At 43.7% G+C, this 27,279-nt stretch overlaps 1 protein-coding gene across 1 annotated transcript in view; it reads left to right on the top strand.

Annotated features, from left to right (window-relative positions):
* DMD (dystrophin) overlaps positions 1–27,279 on the top strand; it is a 1,354,185-nt gene that overhangs the window by 517,337 nt on the left and 809,569 nt on the right. Inside the window, exons 21-23 of the mRNA XM_056862020.1 lie at positions 776–956; positions 24,925–25,070; positions 25,224–25,436. Of these exons, the coding sequence (XP_056717998.1) occupies positions 776–956; positions 24,925–25,070; positions 25,224–25,436 (540 nt within the window). The remainder of the gene's footprint in view (positions 1–775; positions 957–24,924; positions 25,071–25,223; positions 25,437–27,279) is intronic.

The raw sequence follows: 27,279 nt of genomic DNA, 5'->3' as shown, positions 1-27,279 counted from the left end.
CCCTCTGAATGGGACTTGGTGAGCCCCATCTTTAAAAAAAAAAAAAAACCTTATGCTTGATCCATATCAACCCACTGAAAGGTTTGTCAGTCCAAGTTGGCTCCAATTACACAATCCCCATCTCAAAAGGGCCCCAGTCAAAAACAAAACCAGTCAAAAAGAAAGAAAGAAAGAAAAAGGGAGAAAGCACAGAGCCATGCCTCTGAGCAAAGTTGAATAGCTGAACCCCAAACCTGGGGATACCAAAACCTGGGGGTAGGGCTGAAGCCAAATAGGCAATTCCCAAAAAAGCTGAATAGCTATAGATATTCAGCTTTTTTGGGAATTGCCTATTTGGCTTCAGCCCTATCCCCAGGTTTTGGTATCAAATTGGTTTTGGTCTATTGACCACAATAAATGAATGAATGGTATCTGGTAAATCCGAATCCCGAAATGTACCGAAATGGCAAATTTTGGGTTTCTTTTCAGTTCGGGTTTATCAATATGCACAACCCTAGTGAGCACCCACTGTACCAAACTTTGAGATATTCACTTAGCACTGCAAGCCACTCCAGAATTCTGTGCCAACACAGCCATCAGTGTCCTGGTTGCTATGCCAGGAAAAGTCACCATCTCCTCTTGCTACACTGAAGTGATGCACATAGTTTTTATGAAGCTTAGTCAAGGCTGAAGACGACCCTCCTGAATAAAACTGTACTTATGTCATGATACATTTACTTTACTTAGCGCTTCTTTTCTTAGATCATGATTACATTCTTACTTTTAAAAAAATTAGGATGAAGTCATCCGCTTGTCAACCCTTCAGCCTCAGACTGAAAAGCTAAAGGTTCAAAGCAAAGCACTGAAAGAGAAACAGCAAGGTCCAATGTTTCTGGAAGCAGATCTCGTTGCTTTTACTAACCACTTCAATCAAGTTTATGCTGATGTACAAGCTAGAAAAAAGCTTCTACAAACAAGTAAGTTTCACTGCTAATTTGTATTATTGCTACCAAGAAACCCCTGCAGCAAAACTGACAGTTAAAATTTTTGAGGCCAATTAAAAAATTGGTATCTTTGTTTGCATTGGAAAGAAGTTTAAATGGTTTATCCAAACAGGGTTTCTAGAGTCTGGATGGCAGCTTCTTACATTTAAATGAAATAAAAGACAGTATTATTATACGCTTACCAAACACCACAGTTCAATTCAATGAAAGCCATGCTGATGAAGTCCAAGAGGAGGAGGGAAGGGAATGTGCAGGTATGACAGAAAAACTGCTTGTCATGGACAATATCTCAGTTGCCCATGAGATCTGAACATTGTCTTAGTTTCAAAATCTTTTATGATGTTTACCCATCATTCTGTGTCCCACAGAACACAACTTGAATATAGGAAGAGAGCTTCAACTTGACTCATCTCAGATATAGCCATTTCATCCTGGTAGTGATTAAACTGGTAAACTCAAATGAAATGTTACCAAAAATGGAGACTGTAGGTTGAGACTGTAGTCAAATTGCAGACCTCTTCCTCCAATGCTGTTTTTGCCAGAAGACCCTCTTCGGGAGTATTCAGAGTATTCTTCTTAGTTTGAGATTTTCTCCATGACAGAACTATGTTTTAAATTCTCATTGAAATCTAGCTTCCTACAAGTAGAGAGAATATGAGAGGCTTTGCATGTTAGAAAAAATGAGTGGGTATACCTAGCTCTTCACTATTGTCATTGTACAAGGATCGTCAAAGAATGATGCTTAATAGTGCCATCCAAAGCAGAGGTACTACTTTTATGTGTAGGGTGCTTTCAATCAAGGCTTTCCTCAAGCATTTTCCAAGATAGGACGGGCCAATGAGAGGCTGTACTGTACCCCTTCTCAGAAACGATACATTTTTCTCTTCTTGACTTGAGAGAAGTAGTGATAAATATTTAAAATACCAAATTATTCCCCCTTCATTTCCACTTAATTTTTCTTCCTCCTATTCTCTGATGGTGATCAAAATAGGCAGAATGGATTGATCTTGGGTGTATGGATTCAGCTTTACACATAGGGCATTTGTAGCACATGTATTCTCAAAGTGTAAAACAATGCTTATTCATCTCAGGTGTTAAGTAGCACACTAGACTGGAGGGGCTAATATGTAAAACAACCCCAAGAGTTAAGATGCTTTGAATTTAGATGCACTGAGTCATATTTTTGTCATTAAGTGTTTGTTTCAATAAGATGCTTTTTCATTTGTTTTAAAAATCTCTGAGCTACCAGTAATAGACAGAATAGATACCACAGTGTCTTAGGTGTGTGAATCACTCTGATTAGGTCACAATTTCTCACTGGCCAATTTTTCACGATAGACTTTGCTTCTCTTTTTCCGTGGAGCAAAAAAAAAAAACCCGATGTAAATTTGTTTTTCATGGCAGCGGATTTCCCCCCTCTATCCCCAAGCTGTTTTGGTTTTTCATGGGGAAAAACACGCACTATTTGGCGACGGTAACCTCTGCTCCCTTGTCCTTCCCCTTCCATTCCACTCGTGCCTGACCGCCCCCAACTCCGCCCACCCCCGCCCACTTTGCCCATGCTGCTGCTTCGCTCCATCTGGCCACTAGATGTCGCTCCCTCTCTTGTTTTTTTCTGGCTGTGGCTGCTTTCTGGCTCCCCGAAGGTCCTATCCCTTGCACAGAGGATGGCACCTTTTGAAGGTGGAGTCTATGTGGGGTTGCCAACCTCCATGTACTAGCTGTAGATCTCCTGCTACTACAAGTGCTCTCCAGGCAGCAGAAATCAGTCCATCTGGTGGTTGCTTTGTAAGGTGGACTGTGTGCCTTTACACTCCAACCCCGCCCTCCTCAGGCTCCAGCCCCGACGTCTCCAGGTATTTCCCAGCCTGCAGCCTAGCCTACCTAGGCTGCAGGCTAGGTTGTGACAATGAAAGGGAGAATTGCTGTATGCCCTAGGCACAGTTGCAAACCTCCAGGTGATGGCTGGAGATCCCCTGCTATTAAAAATGATCTCCAGGTGACAGAGGACAGTTCCCCTGGAGAAAAGGGCCGCTTTGGTCCCCTCCCCCTCTCCAAACCCCGCCCTACTCAGGCTCCATCCCCCACATTTCCAGGTATTGAAGGTCGGTGGCTGCACGCATGGTCAGTTGCATGGCTGACCAGTATTGCTGGAAAAGTTCAATGGAGTTGACCAAAGATGAGGAGAACCTGCAGGGCAGCACTCAAGTTTGCATGAGCAACCAACTCTCCACCTGTCTCTCGCCCTTGCTCTTGAACTCTGGATGAGCTTCCAAAATTAAGGGGGGGGGGTTGGTCCCGGGAAGGAATGGGTCAACTCCTCAGCTAATCTCTATTTACAGGTGTCCTTTGAAATCCGTGCTGTTGCCACAAACCGAGTTACAAAGAGAACAGGGGCCAATTTGTGATTTTTAATTGACAGCTATCCCGACGTCCGGAAGGTTCCCCAGGCATTCAAGATGAGGCATTTACATTACAATGCTCGGGCGGCAAGTTCTGACTTCCGCAATCGCTGAGGAGGCCCTCTTGGTGCTTGACCCAATGGCTGGCACTTTACAACCTGCTGATAAGCATCCGCTTGTGAATTGCCACTGTATACATGTTTGACTGCAGTTGGCATTCTGCACCCCCACCCAAGTGCCCATGGTCGCTTGGTCCAAGGCAGCAAAATTACTCCAAAATTTATTAAGTTTGACCAGACCCAAGAAGGAATAATTTCTGTGAACAGTGAGGGAAGTGTTTGTATAGACCTCCTATGGCAGTGATGGCGAACCTTTTAGAGACCGAGTGCCCAAACTGCAACCCAAAACCCACTTATTTATCGCCAAGTGCCAATACTGTAATTTAACCTGAATACCGAGGATTTAGTTTAGAAAAAACAACTCATACATTCACATATTTTGCGTTAAAAGAAAAACACAATAACAGAGCTTTCAATGATACAAGCAACTTTTTATTGAAAGGTAAAAGTTTGCATTTGGCATGTATCTCTCCAGACATACAAAAACCAACTCTTCTTCTTCTGTAACTAGCCACTTTAGCACTCAATGCAAGAATATAAAACTGCACCCCCCTACTATACATAGTTGTTATGTTGGTAAAAATGTCAATACAAAGAGTAATAACAACTACACAAGGTTTATTTCAGTTATGACTTTTCCTGCACCCCTTGGCTTTGTACACCAAGTGCCCTTGTTACATGTCTGGGAGTTTGCTTCCCCCCCCATATGGAATCCTACATTTATTGATTTTTAAAGGTACCCTGAAATATACACCCTTCCAACTAGTCAGCAAGAGGTCCACAGGATGATCTCTTAGTGACCCCCTCCCTTAAAATTGTTTCTGGGGACACCCTTGCTGAAAAGTATGCTCCCCTGAATAGCATGGGATTTACTTCCGATTAACACAAACTGCAAGGCCATGTATAGGGGGGGGGGGGGTTGCCTTGGATTTGACGCTCTCTAGATGACATTTTCCCCATCCAAATTCTCGTAACTCTGCATTGGGGGCTTATTTTTTTTTACTTATGAGAATTCGGCAGACAAGAATTTGCATCTAGAGAGCAGTAAATCCAAGGCAAACCCTCTCATGCATCATTACAGCAAGGTTCCTGCTTTTTTTTGGGGGGGGGTAATCTCGATTGGCCCCTTCCAATCCGCAGGGCTTCTGCTGCCAAAACACACTCAAGAGTTGCGAGTTGCTCAAGAAAATAGTTGCAGCAACGCAAAGAAAAGGAGGAGAACAGCTTCTTCTGAGCTCAGCAGGAAGCGAGCCTGGGAGCACAGATGTTCGGTGGGGTGGGGGGTTCGGCCAGCTCTGGCCAAGTCCACAGGAGTTTCCAGCCTGCCCCATCCCCCGCCAAGGCCCCTTCCAATCCATTTGGCCAATGCGCACCCACAATCCTTTTACCAGAAGGCGCACAAAGCTAAGCAGCTGTCGAGCGGGTGGGACCCTGAGCAGTTCCCCTTCCTGGGTGGGAGGGGGAACTCTTTGCAAAGCCCTCCAAACTTTGCCCAGCTTGGATCGGCGCCACCCCTCGAGCCTCCCGTCCTGCGATCCCCTTCCCATGCCGCTTAAGCTGTCCTTTTCTGCTCTCCCCCCCCGCCCCATTCCACACACAAAGCTGCCTTATACTGAGTCATACCCTCGGTCCATCAAAGTCAGTATTGTCTACTCAGACCGGCAGCAGCCCTCCAGGATCTCAGGCAGAGAAGGTCTTTCACATCACCTACTTGCCTGGTCCCTTTAACTGGGGATGCTGGGGATTGAACCTGGGACCTTCTGCATGCCAAGCAGATGCTCTACAAACTGAGACACAGCTTCCAACTTCTCAGTATAAAAGGATTCTTCTCTGGATCGGCACCTCCTTTGCATCTCATGAGGAGGGGTCTGGCTCTGGCGATCCGAGGCTGTTTTGCCTTCCAAGCACCCCTGGATCCCTCTGGCACTTCAAATCGCCCCTCACCCAACTTTCCTCACACAGAAGCCCCCCACCACTTCCCCTTGCACCCAAATAGCACAATGCTATGTAGAGTCACCCCCATCCTTAGCCCACTGAGCCTTAGACAGGAGTAGCAATGTGATCCTACACAGGTCTCCTCGGAATCCTGCTCCAGTCTAGTCAGTGGTGCTTACTTCCCAGGAAAGCTACCTCAGGATGGCACTACGCGGGATTACACCGGAAGATCTCCCTTTTGCGTGCCTCCTCAACTCCCCGGGGGTGGCGGTGACCCTCCTGGACCCACCCCAGCATAAAAGACACCCCCCAAATCCCCCCTTTTGCACTGAGTTCAGGATGGCATTGCACAGGGTTGCGCTGGAAGATCTCCCTTCGCACGCCTCCTCAACTCCCCTGGGGCTGCTGCGACCCTTCTGGACCCCCCTGGACAAAAAGACACCCCCCAAAAAATCCCCCCTTTTCAGACATCCCCTTTTGCATTGACCTCCATCACCCCAGCATCGCATGCCCGGCGCCCCCCCAACCCCCAAAAAACCTCCCTCCCCCCAGCAGGGAAATCCACAGCAGCTCCGCATGGCCCTCCCGGCTCATCTCCGCCCACCACCACACTCCGGCTCCCTGCCGCCGAGTCCCCACCCACTTCGCAAAAAGTTCCTTTCTCCTTCCGCGCTGCCCTAATGAGGCCTCGTCCGGCCTTGGCTCCCAACTTTGCCTACCTGGCCTGCTCCCACCCCAGCTCCAAGACACTCTCCCCATAGACTTCCTCACATGTAAAACACTCCCAGAAGCAGCCAGCCCCGCACGCCCGCACGCTTCCCTGGCCCACACCGAACTTGCCCGGGTTGCACCAGCTAGCCAAGGGGGGCAGAGCCCAGCCCCCATCGCACCCTGTAGGGCTAACTTCTGAGTAAGCACGCCCGGCGGCCCGCCATCCCCGCCTCCCCCCATTGCAATTTTCAGTGCCCCCCATTGCAACTTGCAACGCCTCCCCCATGCAATTTGCAATGCCCCCCTATGCAATTTGCAACTGCCCTCCCCCCCCCCAATTTGCAACACCTCCTCCAGAACGGCCTCCCAGTCAGACGACTTCGGCAGCATTTTCCTGGTCGGGTTCCTCCCGTCAATTTTTGGCTCCCACCATAGCTAAAAAACACAGTTTATTCAGGTAAGCTGAGCCTGCTAGCCTACGAGGTAATAAAATGAATGGGTCTGCCTCTTCCAACATGAACCACATTCATGGCTGCGAGCCGCAAAACCCGTCCGCCATTGGCCAACTGGGGGTATGTGACCTGGCCGCTTTATGCGATTGGCTCAAATCCGCCAGCAATCAAGCGGGACTTTTGAAACAAAGGAAATAAATGAAAATAGTAACTCAAGGCTGACCAATCCCTATGCCTTGGAACGCAGTCAGAAGACTGAGCAAGGAAGCGACATCTGCTGGCCGCCGCACAAATCGCAGCAAAAGGGGCGGTGTTTTCAATCAAGCACGAAACTCCCCCAGCCAATCGCCGTTTTTGTGGGAGGGGAAAGGAGATGTCATGTGCAGGGGCAAATGATTCGAAGCAAACAATTTTTCATGGAGCTCTTCGCCAAAAACTGCACAGCAACAGGAAAGAACAGCGCAAAAGTGGTTTGACTTGCCGCGGTTATAACGCGGCTTTTATTGCTCAATCCAGAAAAATTCGGAGTTGCCATGAATAATCCAAAATTTGCACCGACGCAAATCAGATGTCAAACCGCAGCAAAGCTCCGTGAAAAATTGACCACTGTCTTTTCTGTAAGATCCACCTGCATTGGTAACAGTAGATCAAGATTTCAGCATTGAGATCAGTGTTTACTGTTTTATAGGTCAAGGAAAGGTTTGAGAAGTAAACAGTAAACCAACATTATGATGCTTGCATGGGTCCCTCTAGAGGCCCCGGCGGGTCAGCTGCACTTGCGGCAGGTCCATGCTATTGGCACTGGCCATATGGCCCCCTATTTTTCTCTTTACCTTTGAAGGCCTGCCAGACCAAGGCCCTTCTTCCCAGGAGTTTAGGCAGGCTTCATCTAAGAGTGGGGGGAAACAGCACTTCCCCCTCTCCCCCACAGTCTCCAGAGCATCCTTCCTTCTTTCTGGCATGGAAGCTACTGGCTGCCTCTCCTCCCTGGCCTCTGCCTTTTTCCTCCTTTAAATCAGGGAAGCCCTGCCCCTTCCCAGCTCCCTCCCCTCCTGGCCTGTTCCCTCCCCCCAAGAGCATATAGGGTAGGCCATGGGCTTGGGCCAGTCCTGTCCTCCTCTCTCTCTCTCTCTCTCTCTTTCATCCCCTCTTCCCCCTGAGGTTCAGGGTGTTCTCCCCTGGCCTTGCCTCCTGGGCGGGCAGTATTAGAGAGGCCATACGCTCTTGTGCTGGGTGGTTTCCTGGCCACATGCCTCCCACCTCCTGGAGGCCCTGGGTGTCTTTCCTGGGCCCTTGCTCCTGGTCAGGTGGCAGCCTGCTGACCTGACAACCCCGCCTCTGGTGGTCTTCTCCTGGTGTGTTCTCTGCACCTGGGTTCGGCACTACCGCCTTGTGCCCTGCCTAGTCCTCCCTGCCAGCCAGCGTCTCTTGCAGCCACCACCCGGGAGGTAAGGTGCTTGTGGCGGGGTGCGGTTATGCAGCTCAGGTTTGGCCACTTCTTTGGCTGTCCCCTCTGTCGGCAAGGCTTGGGGGGGCACAGGGTTGTTTCTGGGGCTCCCTGCCGCTGCTTTTAGTCCCGATGCGGGTGGGTGAGCCCGCGTCTCAGGACAAACATTATTCTATCAATAAAAATACCATTCCCAAATTTCCAGGAATTTACCAAACCAGAGTCAACAATCCTAAAAATAACTGTAAAACTTTTAATCTCTTAACAGTTAACATCCATTGAGAAACATGAGCTGACGTTTCTTAATAATCAAAATCACAATAAAATGATAATTTTAACTAATTTTAGTTCAAAAACTCTGGAAAATAGGCATCAGTATTAATGTCTCTGTTCTTTGTCACTGGGTAAACTGAAGGACTGAGGACTAGACTTTAGGTTAGTTAGGTGGATAGAGAACTGGTTGGAGAACTACACCTAAAGAGTAGTTGTCAATGGCATTTCTTCTGATTGGAGAGAGTTATCCAGTGGGGTGCCACAGGGCTGGGTTCATGGTCCTGTACCTTTCAATGTTTTTATAAATGATCTAGATGAGGGGGTGGAGGGAGTACTCATTAAATTTGCAGAAGACAGCAAATTGGGAGGAGTAGTGAACACACAGGAAGACAGAGATAGAATTCAATGAGATTTGAACACACTGAGAAAAGGGGTGGATGTGAACATGATACAATTCAACAAGGACAAGTGCAGATTTCTACATCTGGGTAACAAAAAGGAGAAACATGCATACTGGACAAGGGATACACTTCTGGGTAGCAGTATGTGTGAACAAGATCTTGGGGTATTGGTGGACAGAGCCCCGTGGCGCAGAGTGGTAAGCTGCAGTACTGCAATCCAAACTCTGCTCATGACCTGAGTTCGATCCCGAAGGAAGTTGGTTTCAGGTAGCCGGCTCAAGGTTGACTCAGCCTTTCATCCTTCCGAGGTCAGTGAAATGAGTACCCATCTTGCTGGGGGTAAAGGGAAGATGACTGGGGAAGGCACTGGCAAACCACCACGCAAACAAAGTCTGCCTAGTAAATGTCGGGATGTGACGTCACCCCATGGGTCAGGAATGACCCGGTGCTTGCACAGGGGACCTTTAACTTTTAAGCTAAATATGAGCAGTCAGTGAGATGCAGCAACAAAAAAAGTTAATGCAATCTTGGGGAGCATCAACAGAGGCATAACATCCAAATTGCAATATGTCATAGTTCTGATGTACACTGCATTGGTCAGGCCACACCTGGAGTATTGTGTGCAGTTCTGGAGGCCTCACTTCAAAAAGGATGTGGATAGAATGGAGTGGGTGAAGAGGAAAGCAAAGAGGATGCTCAGGGGCCTGGAGACCAAGCCCTAGGAAGAAAGGCTGAGGGAGTTGGGAATATTTAGTCAGGAGAAGAGGAGGTTGTGGGGGACATGATTGCTTTCTTTAAGTATTTGAAAGGAGGTCAGAGGAGGGCAGGGAGCTGTTCCTGTTGATAGCAGAGGATAAGACTCACAGTAATGGGTTTAAATTACATGTGGAAAGGTACCAGCTGGATATTAGGAAAAAATATTTTACTGTAAGAGTTGTTCAACAGTGGAATCAGCTTTCTAGGGAGGGGATGAGCTAGGGGAACAGAGTGCAAGGAGAGTGATAAGGCCTGGAGACCAAGCCCTATGAGGAAGGACTGAGGGAGTTGGGAATGTTTAGTATGGAGAAGAGGAGGTTGAGGGGGAAATGATTTCTCTCCTTAAGTAATTGAAAAGCTGTCACTTAGATGAGGGCAGGGAGCTGTTCCTGTTGGCAGCAGAGGATTCGACTTGCAATAATGGGTTTTAGTTGCAGGTGGAGAGGTACCGGCTGGATATTAGGGAAAAAAATTTACTGTAAGAGTTTTCAACAGTGGAATCAACTACCTAGGGAGGTGGTGAGCTCCCCATCACTGGTAGTCTTTAAGCAGAGGCTGGACAAGCACTTGTCAGGAATGCTCTAGGCTGATCCTGCATTAAGCAGGGGGTTGGACTAGATGGTCTGTATGGCCCCTTCCAACTCTATGATTCCATGATTCCATGATTCTATGAACCTGCATTAAGCAGGGGGTTGGACTAGATGGCCTGTATGGCCCCTTCCAACTCAATGATTCTATGAGTCTGGGATTTCAAGTTTGGCAGGTGTAATTTTGCCTAGTGATTTCAAAGAACCCATACAAATTAGGAATATTTTATTTTAACAGTAATGTCACAGAAATGCATGGTATCGCTACCAGTAAGCAATCCCAGAATGACAATCGAGGCTATGCAAAATATGGTAAATTATTAAACAATAACTGGAGGGTGGATGGGTTGTATTTAAGATTTTCAAAAGTTTGGAGACCCAAGACAATTTTCAGCATATTATACAAATCACACTTGTACCTCCTAAGCAGTGCATGTACAATGTGTTAGTTGAAATGCTGAGGTAAGGATATTTTACACAAACCAAATACTCTGTACAATTTTTTAATGTGTCACATTATTGCAAGCAATGCAATTTGTGTCTTAGACTCAGGCGCTTCTATTTTGCAACAACGGTTTTCTTTAACAAGTGTAGAATGCTCTTTTGAATTATTCTGTTACAAAAGGATGTTTTTCTAAATTAATAATTTACATGTTTTTTTTAAAATTTATTCATTGACTGTAGGTACAGATTAAAATGGCTTACATTATGCAACACAATATCATCTCATTTTTCTTTTTAAAATATTTTCTTTTTAAAGGAAATGCCCATAGTGAAATTTAATAGATAATATCTTCTTTTCTGCGCTCACTCTATATTCTTTCACCTACCATCCATAAAAAGCAAACTGCAACCTTCCTATACAATATAATTAAAAAAATGTTTTCATATAGATAAATTAGGAAGAAAAATAAACCCTGAAATAGTCTTCATGCAACTGCTCCCAAGCACACTGCTAAATCTGATAAAATTGTTAAATTGGGACTGAACACAGATTATATATTTCCTTCTAATGTCAAGTAGAATTTTTAGTGGCTTCATGTTGCTGGTGGGCAGAGGACTGGCAAACTATTTTTTCTCAATTATGTAGATGAATTTAAATGAAGAGAGATAGACACTACTGCTATCATTAGTGATGTGCCTCACTTATTTGTGCCAAGAGTGTCCTAAGTATCGTGCCAGGCTCACATGTGGCACAGCTCCTGCCCTAAGGCATTACAATCTGTAGACATAACCACATTATGGATTCACACTTAACTTTCATGGCTTCCTGCAAGAAATTGCGGTGTTTTGTTCTGTGTTAGTGCCAGATTTTCCTTTCTGAACTCAATGGTTTCTTTGTGTTGCTACATTATTGAAATTGTTTTAAGCTTGTAATAAGCTTGTAAACATGCCATAAGATGTGCAGGACAAAGTAGAAGACAAGGACAAGGGTTTGATAAAGGCTAGTACTGTTAGTAATAAAGTAAAGGCAAATTATTAAGCAAAGCCTTGCTTGAAGAAGGTGATTTTGAGGAAGAATTTGATAGGAAAAATGGAACTAGCTTGCAAATGGGAAACTGTTCCAGGTGAATTTTCTGCCTTCCTAGTTGTAACGTAGACTGAATATATTAAGAATGGCATGCTAAATATTCAAGGGGTGGCTGGAGTACTTTTTTAAAATTTCCCTTTACAACCATGCCTGTCTTCCAAACAGCCTTGTAAGAATTTTGCAAGCATCCTTACTAAAACATCTAGTGAATGAGTAAGTCTACTATGGTTACTAAAATCTGTCTGATGACAGCTTGTCAAAACATTTTGACCTTTTGTTATACTACTGATGACAGAATTATGAATTTATTATTATTTTGTGATATCTGTTGTATCTTCATTAAAAGATCAGGCTGAGGGAGTTGGGAAAGATTAGTCTGGAGAAGAGGAGGTTGAGGGGGGACATGATTGTTCTCTTTAAGTATTTAAAAAGCTGTCACTTAGAAAAGGGAAGGAAGCTATTCCTGTTGGCCGCAGAGGATAGGACTCGTAATAAGGGGTTTAAATTGTGGGATGAAAGGTACCAGCTGGATATTCGGATTTATTTTACTGTAAGAATTATTCAACAGTGGAATCAGCTACCTAGGGAGGTGGTGAGCTCCCCCTCACTGTCAGTCTTTAAGCAAAGGCTGGACAAGCACTAGTCAGGGATGCTCTAGGCTGATCCTGCATTAATCAGGGGGTTGGACTAGAGTCATTTATTGGTACGGCACATAGCTAGACATAAACCAAAAAGAAAGAAAGAAAGAAAAACATTAAAATGTAAAGTTTCAGGTATGGAGGAAATGTATTTAATTATTTGTATCCTGCTGTCCAAAAGAGATAATGCAACAGGAATAAGCAAGAAAAAGGGAGAACGAAAGGCCTCTGAGTATGGTGAGAGTATGAAGGTCAGGGTTTTAAATGCCATTTAAAAAGAGGTAGCATGCTGTGTCATTTGACCAGAATGGTCTCTAGCCCAACCTTCTAATGACAACCAGTACTCATGGCCTTCTAAATGCAGGTCTTACATAGAAGACCCCAGGGAAACAGGATTTAAAAATAATTACTTTAATTCACTATCAGGGATAGAATTCTTAAAGCTATTTTACAGGCAACATACAGCTCTTGCTGGGCACATTATAATAGTTCAGATCTTAACTCTTGGCTGCACAGAACAATTAACAGTCAAGCTTGTATTCTTGAGGTGAATATTGGCCTTCCTTCAACCTCAAGATTCTTACAGTGTGTATGCGAGCTCTTCTCATAGTGTCAATCTTTCCCTTGTTTCCCTCTGATATGGGGCTTTGAGACAGCATCACAGTCTCTTCCCAAAGCATGCACTGTCGTAACTTGCTTTCCCACAAAAGTAAGTTTCTGAGATTTGTGTAGTCTCCTGAGACAATATAAAGGTTCAGACTCTCTCTTCATACATTCTCTGGTTTAGCTTGCTCTCACACAATGCAGACTCTAAGACAAGATCCCTCCATTCTCCTTTTTCTGAAGGTCCAGACCCTATATGAACTGAGCTGATAATGTAAAAGCCTTTTCTCTCACACTCCCCTCTAAGGATGTGCAACTAAAAAAAAAAAAAAATACCTAGTATTTGGGGGGGGGGGGTGTCCAGGTATCAGGAAGCCCCAAAATATCAGTATTTCTGGTTTCCAAATACTGGTTTGGTATTAGGATCTGGGTTTATTCGGGATTCCAGTATTATTTGGCTGCATTATTCCCTATTGGGAATCTTTCTGGAGAGCTGAAGGGGCTGTTTTTCAAACACATTTTACCAAAATTGCAGTGGAGCTTGTGGTGCCTGTCCTTTAAGTAATCCACAAATTTCAAGTGAATTGGTCCAGTTCTATGGGCCCTTGAACAAGGTGCCCCCAGCCATCTTCCATTACTTGCTGGGGGTGGTGGTGGTTCCCATACATTCTGCAGGGCAAAGAATAGCCAAAGACACAACAGCAAGAAAAGTAACCCCTGGCCAAAAGCCTCTCAGACAGAACCAACAACCCAAAAAAACCAATGCAGAATCAGAGAATCATCACGGAACCACAGGACAAAGTGGCAAGCCTAACACATCAAATATTAAACCCTAGAATCCAACATAATGTCAAACCAGAGAATCATCCAAGACAAACTAAATGGGACCACTGTGCAAGCCCAACAAATGTAAAATCAGAGACTGAGCCAATATACAATCTGAAAATTGAAGGCAAAGTCAAACCCGAGTTCACCAAAAAAGCAAACCTGACATGAAGCAACACATGCAAATAATACAATGTAGAAAGACCAACAAAACCAATTTAAAAAGACAGAATCCAAGCAAAACCAGCCTGGCAAGCTGACACCAAGCCCTGGGAAGACACAGTCACACCGGGATGAAAGTAGTAATGGGAGTCTTAAAATGCTGGCTCCCAATATTTGTGCTAATCCCGAATATTTCCAGGATTCTCTGGGATCCATTTCTCTGTATCCTGGCAAATCCTGGCTACCATCTGGAGACCCAAATATATCCAGAAAATACTGATATTTTTATAATATATATCCAGACCAGATATATCTTAATGCACATCCCTACTTTCCTCTCCCATCTTGCTTTCTCAGCCATCAGTGGTACGTGATTGGTTGTTGGCTGTTTTGCACATATGCACAGCAAGGAGGCATACAGGGGTTTGGTGGCTGGCAGAAAGGAGCAGGACCTCTGCCCATCCAACACAGAGGGGGAGTATTGTCAGTATAACAAACCATAGCTTTTCATTGCATGTGAATGTAGCCTATGTGTGACTTGTTAGGCAATAAAATCAAAAGGTAATTATAGGAATAAGTATGGCTGAGCTAGAGTGAAGGTTGAAGAAACTTTCCAAGGCTCATTTAAAGGCATCTGAGATCTGTAAGAACTGACAATAATGTGTTTTAGACATCCTTTTCAGAGACTGAACTGTGTTGCAGGTATACCTCTGCAAGTCTCAGCAGAAGAAAGACCTTTAGTATAAATCCATGTTTGTGGGTCCAGTTTTGACAGGCAGTTTTGACACCATACTCATTGATTACCTGACCTTTGCAGACATTAAATATATGTTTATTACATCTGCTGCTATTTCTCCAAAAAATAAACTAGCTGGTCTTTAACAACATTCTGTGAAAAAGTCCATTATACTGAACTAATTTTGTGACACCGTAAAAACTATGTATCTGCCATCCATGGGTACATAGGGAAGGGGATGACGCCGTGCCTTATCATCAATATTGCACTGTAAATGTCAGAAAATAGGTTATTTATAATTAGTGGTATCAGTTTCTGTATTCTAAATACCGTTGAAGACGGAAGGCAACAACTTTGATTATATGCAAGCCACATCGTCCTGAAGTGAATGGCAAAATTCCAGTTGATTTGAATGGATCTTTATTTTATCCCTTAGTGAGTTGCTCAGACTTCACAGATGTTAACCTATTTAGAGGCATCTGTAATGTCATTCTAATGGGAACAGTTCAATAAAATGTAACTTGTATTTTTTACTATGCTAATGTTCTAATCTAAGCATTTAACAGATGTCCTAAAAAGAACATTTTCTTTTTACAGACATGCTCAATACAATAACAGGAACCATAAAAAGGTTATTGGCACTTCCAGTAGAAGCTTTAAAAATAGACAGAAGTTCTGAATAACAGGAAATGTAAGAATATGAAACAGTCTTCTTTGGCCAGTTCATACTAAATCCAAAACTTTGGGCTTCATACTTGATAATAAATTTTGGTCAACATACTGATGTCTACCACTTTTGAATGGTTTAGAATAACAGAACCATAGAGTTGGAAGGGGCCATACAGACCATCTACTCCAGCTCCCTGTTGAATGCAGGATAGCCTAGAGCATCCCTGACAAGTGTTTGTCCAGCCTCTGCATGAAGACTGTCAGAGAGAAGGGGCTCACCACCTCCCTAGGAAGCTGATTCCACTGCTGAACTACTCTTTCTGTAAAATAATAATAATCCTAATATGTAGCTGGTAACTTTCAACCCATAATTAATACTTGTTATTGTGGGTCCTATCCTCTGCTGCCAACAGGAACAGCTCCCTGCCCTCCTCTAAGTGATAGCCCTTCAAATACTCAAAGAGAGCAATCATGTCCCCCCTCAGCCTTCTCTTTTCCACACTAACCATTCCCAAGTCCCTTTCCTCATAAGATTTGGTCTCCAGGCCCCTGATCATCCTCATTGCTCTCTGCTGTACCCTTTCCATTGTGTCCACAACCTCTTTGAAGTTAGGCCTCCAGAACTACACATAGTACTCTTGGTATGGCTTGACCAATGCATTGTACAGTGAGAGGGACTATGATATCTTGTGATTTGGATGTTATGTCCCTGTTGATACACAATAAGACTGCATTAGCCTTTTTTGTTGCTGCATCACACTAACTGCTCATATTCAGCTGTACCCCAAGATCTTGTACCGCAATATCATGTTCACACACACTGCTACTCAAAAGTGTATCCTCCATCCAGTATGTGTGCTTCTCATTTTTGTCACCCAGGGTGTTTGCTATTGCTCGCAATTTGGTGTCATCTAAAAAATTAATGAGAAGTCCTTCCACTCCCTCATCCTGATCATTTATAAAAAATATTGAAAAGTATTGGGCCCAGAACTGAGCCCTGTGACACCCCACTGGACACTTCCCTCCAATCAGATGAAATGGCATTGACAACTACTCTTTGAGTATGGTTCTCCAGCCAATTCCCTGTCCACCTAACTATCCTAGAGTCTAGTCTCCAGTGCCCCAGCTTACCTATCAGAACATCATGTTGTCAAGAGATGGACATCCTTGTATAAATCAACATGATGGATCAAGCAGACACACTCAGCAATTGGTCAGCATTTGGTCAAATCATAAAACTTGATGCAACATCCTGCTTCCTGCTATATGTGAAAATTGTCACACAGAACTTCTACATTAAAAGCCTGTGAGCCCTTTCTGCACTTCAGAGAGTTGTGGCCTGGGCCATTAACAGCTAGACCAAATGGAAAGGCAAGAGGAAGCAAGCTTCCATAGAAGTAGCATGAACAAAGACAGAGAGAAGCACGCACACATACACAGAAAAAGCAGTCATGAGATCCTTAGAATCATTCCAAATAAAGGATCAGAACTCTATTGTCAGCTGCATCCCCTTGAGGCTTTACTTATGTTTATCTTCATGTATCTCGGTATTTAAGAGTTAGATGTTATTATTTTGCTGCACCGACTCTTTTGCCTAATGTTTATAACTGAACTTTTAATATTCCTTTTAATAAAGCCGAATGCTTTTATTGGCATGGTCTACTGTATGCAATAGGGCTGTGCATATCAATAAACCCGAACCAAAAATGAACCTGAAAAAGGCCTTCTTAGCTTCTTTCTGGTTTAATTTAACCCAGATATTAAAACTGGGAATAAAGCTGAAGCCAGATAGCTGATTGCCGAATCAGCTGTATAGGTATTCGGCTTTTTTCAGCTTTGACTTTTCCCTATGGGAATTATTTAATGAGCTGTGGGTAAAATATTTTTGGAGGTAGCGTTCCCAAATTTTCAGGGTAGCTTCAAGGGACTCTCCTTGCATGAACTCTGAAGTTTGGTGAAGATTGGATCAGGGGGTTCAATTTTATGGGGTCCTAAAGGGGTCACCCCCCTCCCCCATAGAAAAGCATGGAGGAGGGGGTCGACCCCTTCAGGATGGCATAAAATTGGACCCCCTGACCCAAACATATTTTGGGGTTCATGCAAGGAGACTGATGCAATTTTATCCCTTTTAAAGCTTGCTGCACATATGTAAGAATATTTTTGTAACTGCCTATGGCTAAACAAATAAATGAATTCTCTCTCTCACTGTGAATTTGGTGACTCTACCTCGAAAAATGCTCCCTGGGAGAATATTAAAAATACTTATTTTTCATAGTCTGTAATAGCCACTTCCTCACCAACTCAGTTTCCCATGAATGCTTGCAATGGGCCTGTACAAAGTTTACCATGCTTTTCTATGGAGGAAGGGGAGTGATCACTTCGTGACCCCATAAAATTGGACTCCCTGACCCAATCTTAACCAAAGTTTGGTGTTCATGCAAGGAGCGTCCCTTGAAGCTACCCTGAAAATTTTGGAACTCTACCTCCATAAATGCCCCCACGGGAGCTTAAAAAGAATCACCATAAACTAGAATGGGCCTGATTTTTTTCAGTAAACCCAGGAATAAAGCCAAATACCTTTTTACCGGTATGGGTATTCGGTTTTTTCCAGGTTAAAAAAAACCCGGGCCCAATAAACCCAAACCCAAAATTTACTGAATTTTTTTTTTTTTGCACGACCCTAGTATGTGAGAGTCCTACCCATGCTTGGTAAGCTACCTTAGAAGGGGATTAATTCCAGGGTCCCAGGCTCGGGGCAGGGGAATTGAATCGCCCAGGTGAGTTGAAAAACCCAGCAGTAAACACATGAAAGACCCTGTCAAAAGCTTACTGAAATCAAAGTAAACATCATCGGCAGCATTTCCGCAATCTAGTAAGCTCATCACTTGATCAAAGAAGGAAACAACGTTGGTCTGGTAGGACTTGTTAGGGGTAAATCTGTTCTGGCTTCTCTGGATCACCAAGTTGTCCTTCAGATCCTCACAGACTGATACCTTTAAAATCTGCTCCAGTATCTTCCCTGGGACAGGGGTCAGACGGACTGGTCTGTAATTTCTTGGGTCATCCCTCCTCCCTTTTTTGAAGATTGTCATAATATTTGCACTCCTCCAGTCTTGTGGCACATCTCCTGTCCTCCAAGAGGTCTTAAAGACAATGGACAAAGACTTTGCAAATTCTCTTGAAAGTTCCATGAGCACTCTTGGGTGCATACCATCTTGTCCGGGGGATTTATAAACATCTAATGCAGCCAGGTGCCTCTCAACAATCTCTCCGTCCATGTGAACCAGCAGCCCAGATGCCGTGTCTTGCCTGCTACCATCTCTAGATGAGATAGTTCTCATTCTTGGGGGGAAAACTGAGGCAAAATAGGCATTGAGCCTTTCTGCTCTCTATCTGTCCTCTGACAGAGTTGTTCCATTTCCACCTGTGAACCTATTGCTTCTCTTACCTTGTGTTTGCTCCACATATAACTGAAGAAACTTTACTTGTTGTAGTGAGTCTCCCTGGCCAGCATCAGCTCCCTCTGAGCTTGGCCGCTCTGATGGCTGACCTACAGGGCCTAGAAACCCTCAGATACTCTTGTTTAGAGCTATGTCCTTGCCTTCATTTCTTGAACAATTCCTTTTTCTTTCTTAGCTCATCATGGAGTTCTCTGTTCCTCCACATTGGCTTTTTGGATCCCTTCCATGTTTCCATCTTGTTGGAATAGAAATACCTGTCAGGCCTGCTCTCTGCTGAGACAGCCAGACTGTGTGTGTTTTGGTTCCACCAGGTGCATCCCAAGGCCAGGCCTGTTAAGTGTCAAATTCCTTTCGCTAACTCTGTGGGAAGCCATGGGTTGCCATGGCTGTCACCACTATCTGATATGACCAATGCTCTTCCATATAGGCCTTAGGCCATGCCTTTAGTTCTCATTCGTGCCAACTTACATGTTAGCTCTGTATACCTGTAGGTTTTCTAATAAATCAACTCTCTTTTGGACTACTCATCTGTGGATGTAGTTTATGGGATTACCACAGGGACAAGTGCTCACAATACCACGAGCTTGCAAGCGCTCTTGTTTTAGGAGAGCCCACTCTTCACTTGCTTTTTTCCCCTTCCAGCAGTCTTGCCCATGTAATGACTCTCATCTTGCCTCTGAATTCATTAAAGTCTGCCCTACTAAAATCTAACAGACATGTATGGCTATGAGCTTCCTTGGTCCCCCACTACAAAAGAAATGATAGGAGGAAATTGTCACTTCCCCCTAGGGTCCCCACCACCTTCACCCCATGTACCAACTCTTGCCTATTGGTTAATATTAAGTCAAACCACTCATTGCTTCCTCCACCATTTGAAAAAGGAAGTTGTCAGCCAGGCAGGTCAGGAAATTGAGTGACTAAATCATATCCCTCTGACTGCATTAGAAGTTCAAGCTCTTCCTTCTTATTGTCCATGCTTTGGACATTGGTATATAGACACCTAAAGCCTCGCACCTTTGCCTCCATTTGACACGGCCATCCCATGGCCCTCTGTTGTTTGCTGTCCATTGAAATCTCCATGTTGGTCCTCTCCTTCCCCTTGTGGTGTCAGTTTAAAGCCCTCCCCAGGTTTTTGCCAAACATATTCTTCCCCAATCTTGATAGGTAAAGTCTATCGCATGCTAGTAGGCCATCTTGCATAGGGGACTGGTAACCCTACCCTGGACTCCTCCAATGCCCTCTCCTCAGGGGTGGGCCTAGAGTAATTTAATGGAATCTGGGCCAATGGCCTCCCTGGCTGGCCCTCTTCTTTCCAGCTCCACCCTCCCCTAAAGTTTTAAAAGGATGATCTCTGGACGTAGAGTTGCCAGCACTGAGTGTAGAAATACCTGGGAATTTGAGGGTGAAGCCTGGGAAGGTGGACTTTGGGGAGGGGAGGGACCTCAGTAGGATATAGTGCCATGCAGTCCATCTTCCAAAGCAGCCATTTTCTCCAGGGGAAGTGGAATAAATGTTTAAATAAATAAATAATAAATAAATAAGTTATGCATTTAATCTGGAGATCAGTTGTAATTCCAGGGAATCTCCGGTCCCACCTGGAGGTTGGCAACCCTAGCTGGACTGCACAGACCCCAGGAGGCCCAAGCCACTCCTGGCCTCCATCTCTGGCCAGTTCCCAGGTGCAGACCGCTACCTGAGCCCAGCTCCCCTGCTGATTCTTGTGCCAGGCCTCGCAAGCCTGTCAGGCCGTCCTGGCTGGCACATTCCCAGGTGTGGCTTCATCCTTGCTCTTTTTTCTGCAGATCTTAGTTAGACTACCCAACTCAGTAGTGCATGTCCAAGGCTATCCCCTGCCAGAGTCTCCTCTGAAGCAGATGAGTGTGGGGCAGGATCACCCACCCCCATAGCTTCCCATAGGATACAAAATAGACAGGGAGAGAAAATCAAAGGAATGGAGAATGACAGGTTTAAAGCCAGTGTGGTTATGGCTAGAAGGTTGGATTTTGAAATAGAAACTCCAGATTGAAATCCCCAGTCAGGTTACCCACAACTGCTCCTTTCTTGCAATCCCAGCATTGTTGGAAAGCTAAAATGGTACATGGGGGGAAAGCCAGTGAAAATGAATCTGCAGTACTCATGATGGAAATCAACCAAATTTGGTCTTAATAGTGGAGAAGGACTTTAATAGTGTTCTGGAAGAAGATGCAGCAGGTTTTCCTGACTTAAAAATAGAAGAAAAGGGAGAATTCAAAAGGAAATAGAGGTTGAAAATGTTATGTATGCATGTGGATGTGGGTGATTGAATCAAAGGTGTTATGTATGCATGTGGGTGTGGGTTATTGAATCAAGGGAAGGAGCTCCTTGTAATTGCATCAGGGGGAACCCTGGGCAGCTTGGAGTTCCCCAAGGCTCCTGACCGGTATGTTCCAATTGGCTACTGGGGCTTTCCCCCCCAATCAAGGTTGTGGGGAGAGTGGCCGCAGGCGGCCAAGTGGGCATATAAGCAGGGGTCTGGTCACTGTAGTTAGTCTGTTCCTGTTCACCTAATAAAGCAGTTGCTGTTGGAACTCCGTCTCTGACCTTTTGTGTGTCCCCCCACGCGGACTTAACAGAAAACTTCCATTTGTATAGGATTAGATAGCAGGAGTAAAGGCGGCAGTGAAAAGAATTAAGGATCATCAGCTTGTAACTGCTAGCTAATGTCATGATTAGCATTGAGTTTTCCCAAAGAAGCAGCACACAGAGAGAAAAAGAGAGGGTTAGCTAACAAGTACAGCAATACATCAAGAGAAAACACAGAATGAAGGAACAGTGCGTCTAGGGCTGTGCTTTTTTCAGTAAAATTTGAGTTTGGGTTTAGCGGTCCCAATTTTTTTCAGGGAAACCAAAATAAGCCAAATACACATACCAGTAAATATTTGGCTTTATTTCAGTATTTCCCCCCCAAAAAATTGGGTCCATTTTATGCTATGGAGATTTTTTTTCGAGGCTCGTGGGGGAGCATTTTTTGAGGTAGCCTCTACAAATTTGCAGAGTAGCTGCAAGGACTCTCCTCAAATAGACACTGAAGTTTAAAAGTATCAAGCCTACATGTAACACATCATTCAAAGTCATAGAATTCTGGGTCAAAGAGTAAAGTAGCTAGAGGTTTTCCAGGTCCAAGTTTAAAGTCGTTTCTGTACGTATAGTAAATGCATAGCAGGGAATATTCTGTCAGCTTCTTCTATCCTGGTAAAACAGATTTAAAAAAGATCTTGGTTTGTAATATTGTCGAAGGCTTTCACGGTCAGAGTTCATTGGTTCTTGTAGGTTATCCGGGCTGTGTAACCGTGGTCTTGGAATTTTCTTTCCTGACGTTTTGCCAGCAACTGTGGCAGGCATCTTCAGAGTAGTAACACTGAAGGACAGTGTCTCTCAGTGTCAAGGGTGTAGGAAGAGTAATATATAGTCAGAAAGGGGTTGGGTTTGAGCTGAGTATTGTCCTGCAAAAGTATTGTCCTGTAAGTATCAAGATAATGTGCTAATGAGGGTATGGTATGTTAATATGGAACCATTGTATCCTGAAGTGATCTGTTAATGTGTGTAATCCAAAACTAATCTGTATGGCTATTGTTGAATGTTGTCTTTGTCTGGAGGTTTTTCAGGGCAGGAAGCCAAGCCTTATTCATTCTTAAACTCTCCTCTTTTCTGTTAAAGTTGTGCTGATGTTTATGAATTTCAATGGCTTCTCTGTGCAATCTGACAAAATAGTTGGTAGAATTGTCCAGTCTTTCATTGTCTTGGAATAAGACCCTGTGTCCTGTTTGTGTCAGTCCATGTTCAGCCACTGCTGATTTCTCAGGTTGGCCAAGTCTGCAGTATCTTTCATGTTCTTTTATCCTTGTTTGTATGCTGCGTTTTGTGGTCCCGATGTAAACTTCTCCACAGCTGCAAGGTATACGATATACTCCTGCAGAGGTGAGGGGGTCTCTTTTGTCTTTTGCTGATCGTAGCATTTGTTGTATTTTCTTGGTGGGTTTAAACACTGTTTGTAGGTTATGTTTTTTCAAAAGTTTCTCCATCCTATCAGTGACTCCTTTAATAAATGGCAAGAATACCTTTCCTATGGGAGACTGTTTTTCTTGAGTTTTCTGATTTTTGTTTGGTTCAATGGCCCTTCTGATTTCATTCTTGGAGTAGCCGTTTGCTAGCAGTGCGTGATTTAGATGGTTAGTTTCTTCCTTGAGAAACTGTGGTTCACAGATCCGTCTTGCACGGTCCATTAATGTTTTGATTATTCCTCTTTTCTGTCGGGGGTGGTGGTTGGAGTTTTTGTGTAAGTAGCGATCTGTGTGAGTTGGTTTCCGGTAGACCTTGTGACCTAACTGAAGGTTTGATTTACGGATGACAAGGGTATCAAGAAATGGGAGTTTACCCTCAATTTCCTTTTCCATGGTAAACTGAATGTTTGGATGGATATTATTAAGATGGTTTAGAAAGTCCATTAATTTTTCTTCACCATGGCTCCAAATGGTAAATGTATCATCTACGAACCTGAACCAGACTGTAGGTTTGTAAGGTGCTGATTCTAATGCTGTCTTTTCAAAATATTCCATGTAAAAGTTTGCTATTACTGGACTGAGTGGACTTCCCATAGCTTACATCAAAGATTCAACTCACTTCATCAACAAAATCAGTCCGTTAAGACTCAATCCAAAGGATATATTAATCAGTTTTGATGTTGTATCCCTCTTTACCAAGGTTCCAGTTAAAGACATAATCTCATTGATTAACCAGATTTTTCCAGAAGATATAACAGCCTTATTTCACCATTGTTTGACTCAGTCCAGTAATAGCAAACTTTTACATGGAATATTTTGAAAAGACAGCATTAGAATCAGCACCTTACAAACCTACAGTCTGGTTCAGGTTCGTAGATGATACATTTACCATTTGGAGCCATGGTGAAGAAAAATTAATGGACTTTCTAAACCATCTTAATAATATCCATCCAAACATTCAGTTTACCATGGAAAAGGAAATTGAGGGTAAACTCCCATTTCTTGATACCCTTGTCATCCGTAAATCAAACCTTCAGTTAGGTCACAAGGTCTACCGGAAACCAACTCACACAGATCGCTACTTACACAAAAACTCCAACCACCACCCCCGACAGAAAAGAGGAATAATCAAAACATTAATGGACCGTGCAAGACGGATCTGTGAACCACAGTTTCTCAAGGAAGAAACTAACCATCTAAATCACGCACTGCTAGCAAACGGCTACTCCAAGAATGAAATCAGAAGGGCCATTGAACCAAACAAAAATCAGAAAACTCAAGAAAAACAGTCTCCCATAGGAAAGGTATTCTTGCCATTTATTAAAGGAGTCACTGATAGGATGGAGAAACTTTTGAAAAAACATAACCTACAAACAGTGTTTAAACCCACCAAGAAAATACAACAAATGCTACGATCAGCAAAAGACAAAAGAGACCCCCTCACCTCTGCAGGAGTATATCGTATATCTTGCAGCTGTGGAGAAGTTTACATCGGGACCACAAAACGCAGCATACAAACAAGGATAAAAGAACATGAAAGATACTGCAGACTTGGCCAACCTGAGAAATCAGCAGTGGCTGAACATGGACTGACACAAACAGGACACAGGGTCTTATTCCAAGACACTGAAAGACTGGACAATTCTACCAACTATTTTGTCAGATTGCACAGAGAAGCCATTGAAATTCATAAACATCAGCACAACTTTAACAGAAAAGAGGAGAGTTTAAGAATGAATAAGGCTTGGCTTCCTGCCCTGAAAAACCTCCAGACAAAGACAACATTCAACAATAGCCATACAGATTAGTTTTGGATTACACACATTAACAGATCACTTCAGAATACAATGGTTCCATATTAACATACCATACCCTCATTAGCACATTATCTTGATACTTACAGGACAATACTTTTGCAGGACAATACTCAGCTCAAACCCAACCCCTTTCTGACTATATATTACTCTTCCTACACCCTTGACACTGAGAGACACTGTCCTTCAGTGTTACTACTCTGAAGATGCCTGCCACAGTTGCTGGCAAAACGTCAGGAAAGAAAATTCCAAGACCACGGTTACACAGCCCGGATAACCTACAAGAACCAATCTTGGTTTGTGTTTATCATTTTACATAAATGAATACTTCATAATAAAATAATGTTAAGTTTATCTGCTTTCCTCTCTTCTCATGCAGCTTTTGATAGTTTACCACCTGTACAGTATAAGGAAACTATGAACACCATCCTCTTGTGGATACAGCAGTCAGAAGCCAAACTCTCCATACCTCAGGTTACTGTTACAGAATATGAAATCATGGAGGAAAGGCTGAGGGAACTAAAGGCAAGTACAGAGAGTATAACAAGACTATTGCTCAATTGTAGATATACTGTAAGTGCTCATAGAAGATACACTGACAAATTTCTGAATGTTAGGCATGATAGATCTCAGTTTGAATACAATTATCTTAAATATAATATTACTTTAACTTTGTAGGCTTTGCAGTATTCCTTACAAGAGCAACAAGATGGACTCAGCTATTTAAGCACAACTATGGAAGAGATGTATAGGAAAGCTCCTTTAGAAGTCAGTCAAAAATACAGATCAGAAATTGAAGGAATTGTTGGACGTTGGAAGAACTTGTCAGCTCAGCTGGTGGAGAATTGCCAAAAACTTGAGGAGCAAATGACTAAATTACAACAATTTAAGGTTAGCCGTAGTTTCTCCCCCCCTTGTTTGTTCTTAATAACATAATAGTGAATAACAAAGAGACACAAGAGGTTTAATTCATTTCAGTTAAGCCATTGAGTCTGTGTGTTCCTTACTGGTTCAACATGGCCCACTGAGGTAAATGAGGCCATATATATGTGTGCAAAGTGCCATCAAGTTGCACTGGATCATGTTCAAGGTGTTAACCTTTAAAGCCCTAAACAGTTTGGGAATATTGTATCTTCGTATTTCTTCACACAACACATAGTTAAATTGTGGAACTCCCTGCCACAGGATGTGGTAACGGCTCCCAACTTGGAAGGCTTTAAGAGGGGAGTGGACATGTTCGTGGAGGACAAGGCTATCCATGGCTACTAGTAGGGTTGTACATATTGATATACCCAAACTGAAAATAAACCCGAAATTAGCCGTTTCAGCAATATTTGGGTTTTGGGTAAACTGAATACCACAACCTGGGAATCTGTCTGAAGCCGAATAGGTGATTGTTGAACAATCCAAATAGATATTCAGCTTTTTTGGGTTTCGGCTATTTGCCTTCTGCGGACTCTCCATTTTGTGGCCCTAGTTGCATTTAAAGGAGAGCTTCATAATCCTGCCCCCTGGATGGTTTCCAGGGCAGCAGGAGGGAGGGAGCAGGCACCTTGGAGTGACCAATAGGAAAGCTCACTGGAGCTTCCCATGTGGCCAAAAGCAGCAATGCATTTTGGTGCAGTCTACCTGGATTACAACAGAGGACAACCTAGAGAGGGTGAGGGAGGAGGGCCAGGAATTCTCAGTTGGGTTGGTTGGTGGGTTGTAGTTTTTTTGCTAGTTTGAGGGGGTTGTTTGATTATTTTTTTGGGGGGGGGACCTGCTTCCATTTCTCCACTGCTTGCTGTTGTACAGTTCCAGTGTTTGAATTTGGGGGGTTTCTCTGCCTCATTGCTGGCTTTCACCTGAAAGGAGGGGGTGATTTGATTGACTTTTTGGGATGGGGGCTTCTTCCATTTCTCCACTGCTTGCTGTTTCACTGTTCCAGTGTTTGATGAATTTTGGTTGGTTCTCTGCCTCTTTGCTGGTTTTCACCTGAAAGGAGGTGGTGATTTGATTGATTGTTTGGGAAGGGGGGAGGACCTGCTTTGTTGTTCTCATCGTTGCCTTTAGAGAGAGTTTTTTTGTGGCAGTTTGGTGTCTTGTGTTCTCTGGTCTTCATAAGTGTTTGGTGGATTTATTGAGTCTAGCACACTCTTGGAAGGTTTGTTGTTCAGCCATTTTAGAGACACTACTACCTTTAATAAGGGCCTAGTAGGAACTTGTTGGGTTACATTTCCCTCCAATTTAAACCATAGCTGTAGGGCTGTAGTTTCTTACCAATTAGGCTTCTGTTAGGCCTTAAAAAGAGCAAAGAATATAGATTTGCAAATACTTAAATAAATAGCTTAAAAATGAATTGGTAAGCTCTCCTGGGCTCTGTTGAGGCTGGCTGAGTTTAGAGTTACAGTTCCATGGTTAGGGAAGCAGTTCCTTGTAGAATAAACTCCTCCGGGTTCCTTGGGAATTCATTGGTGGAGCACAGAATTAGATAGGGTTTAATATCCTCAAGGCAGGTACTTCCCATTTTTAAAGTTTCCTAATTCCATCTCCAGGATAGTGTAAGAGGTTAAACTTGGACAGGTCTATACCAGGAACTTATCACCAGGTAGTTGTTTACTAGAAAAGACATAAACGCTAGGAAAAGTTGAAGTTGTTGTTCACTGAAAAAGACAACCATGCTAGGAAAAGTTGAAGGCAGCAGGAAAAGACTAAGACACAACAAGAGATGGATTGACTCTATGAAGGAAGC

The sequence above is a fragment of the Euleptes europaea genome, chromosome 16, assembly GCF_029931775.1.
Source record: "Euleptes europaea isolate rEulEur1 chromosome 16, rEulEur1.hap1, whole genome shotgun sequence".
In the NCBI taxonomy this organism is placed as follows: domain Eukaryota; kingdom Metazoa; phylum Chordata; class Lepidosauria; order Squamata; family Sphaerodactylidae; genus Euleptes; species Euleptes europaea.
The sequence above is the reverse complement of the archived record's forward strand: the minus strand, read 5'-3'. Positions and strand labels throughout refer to the sequence as shown.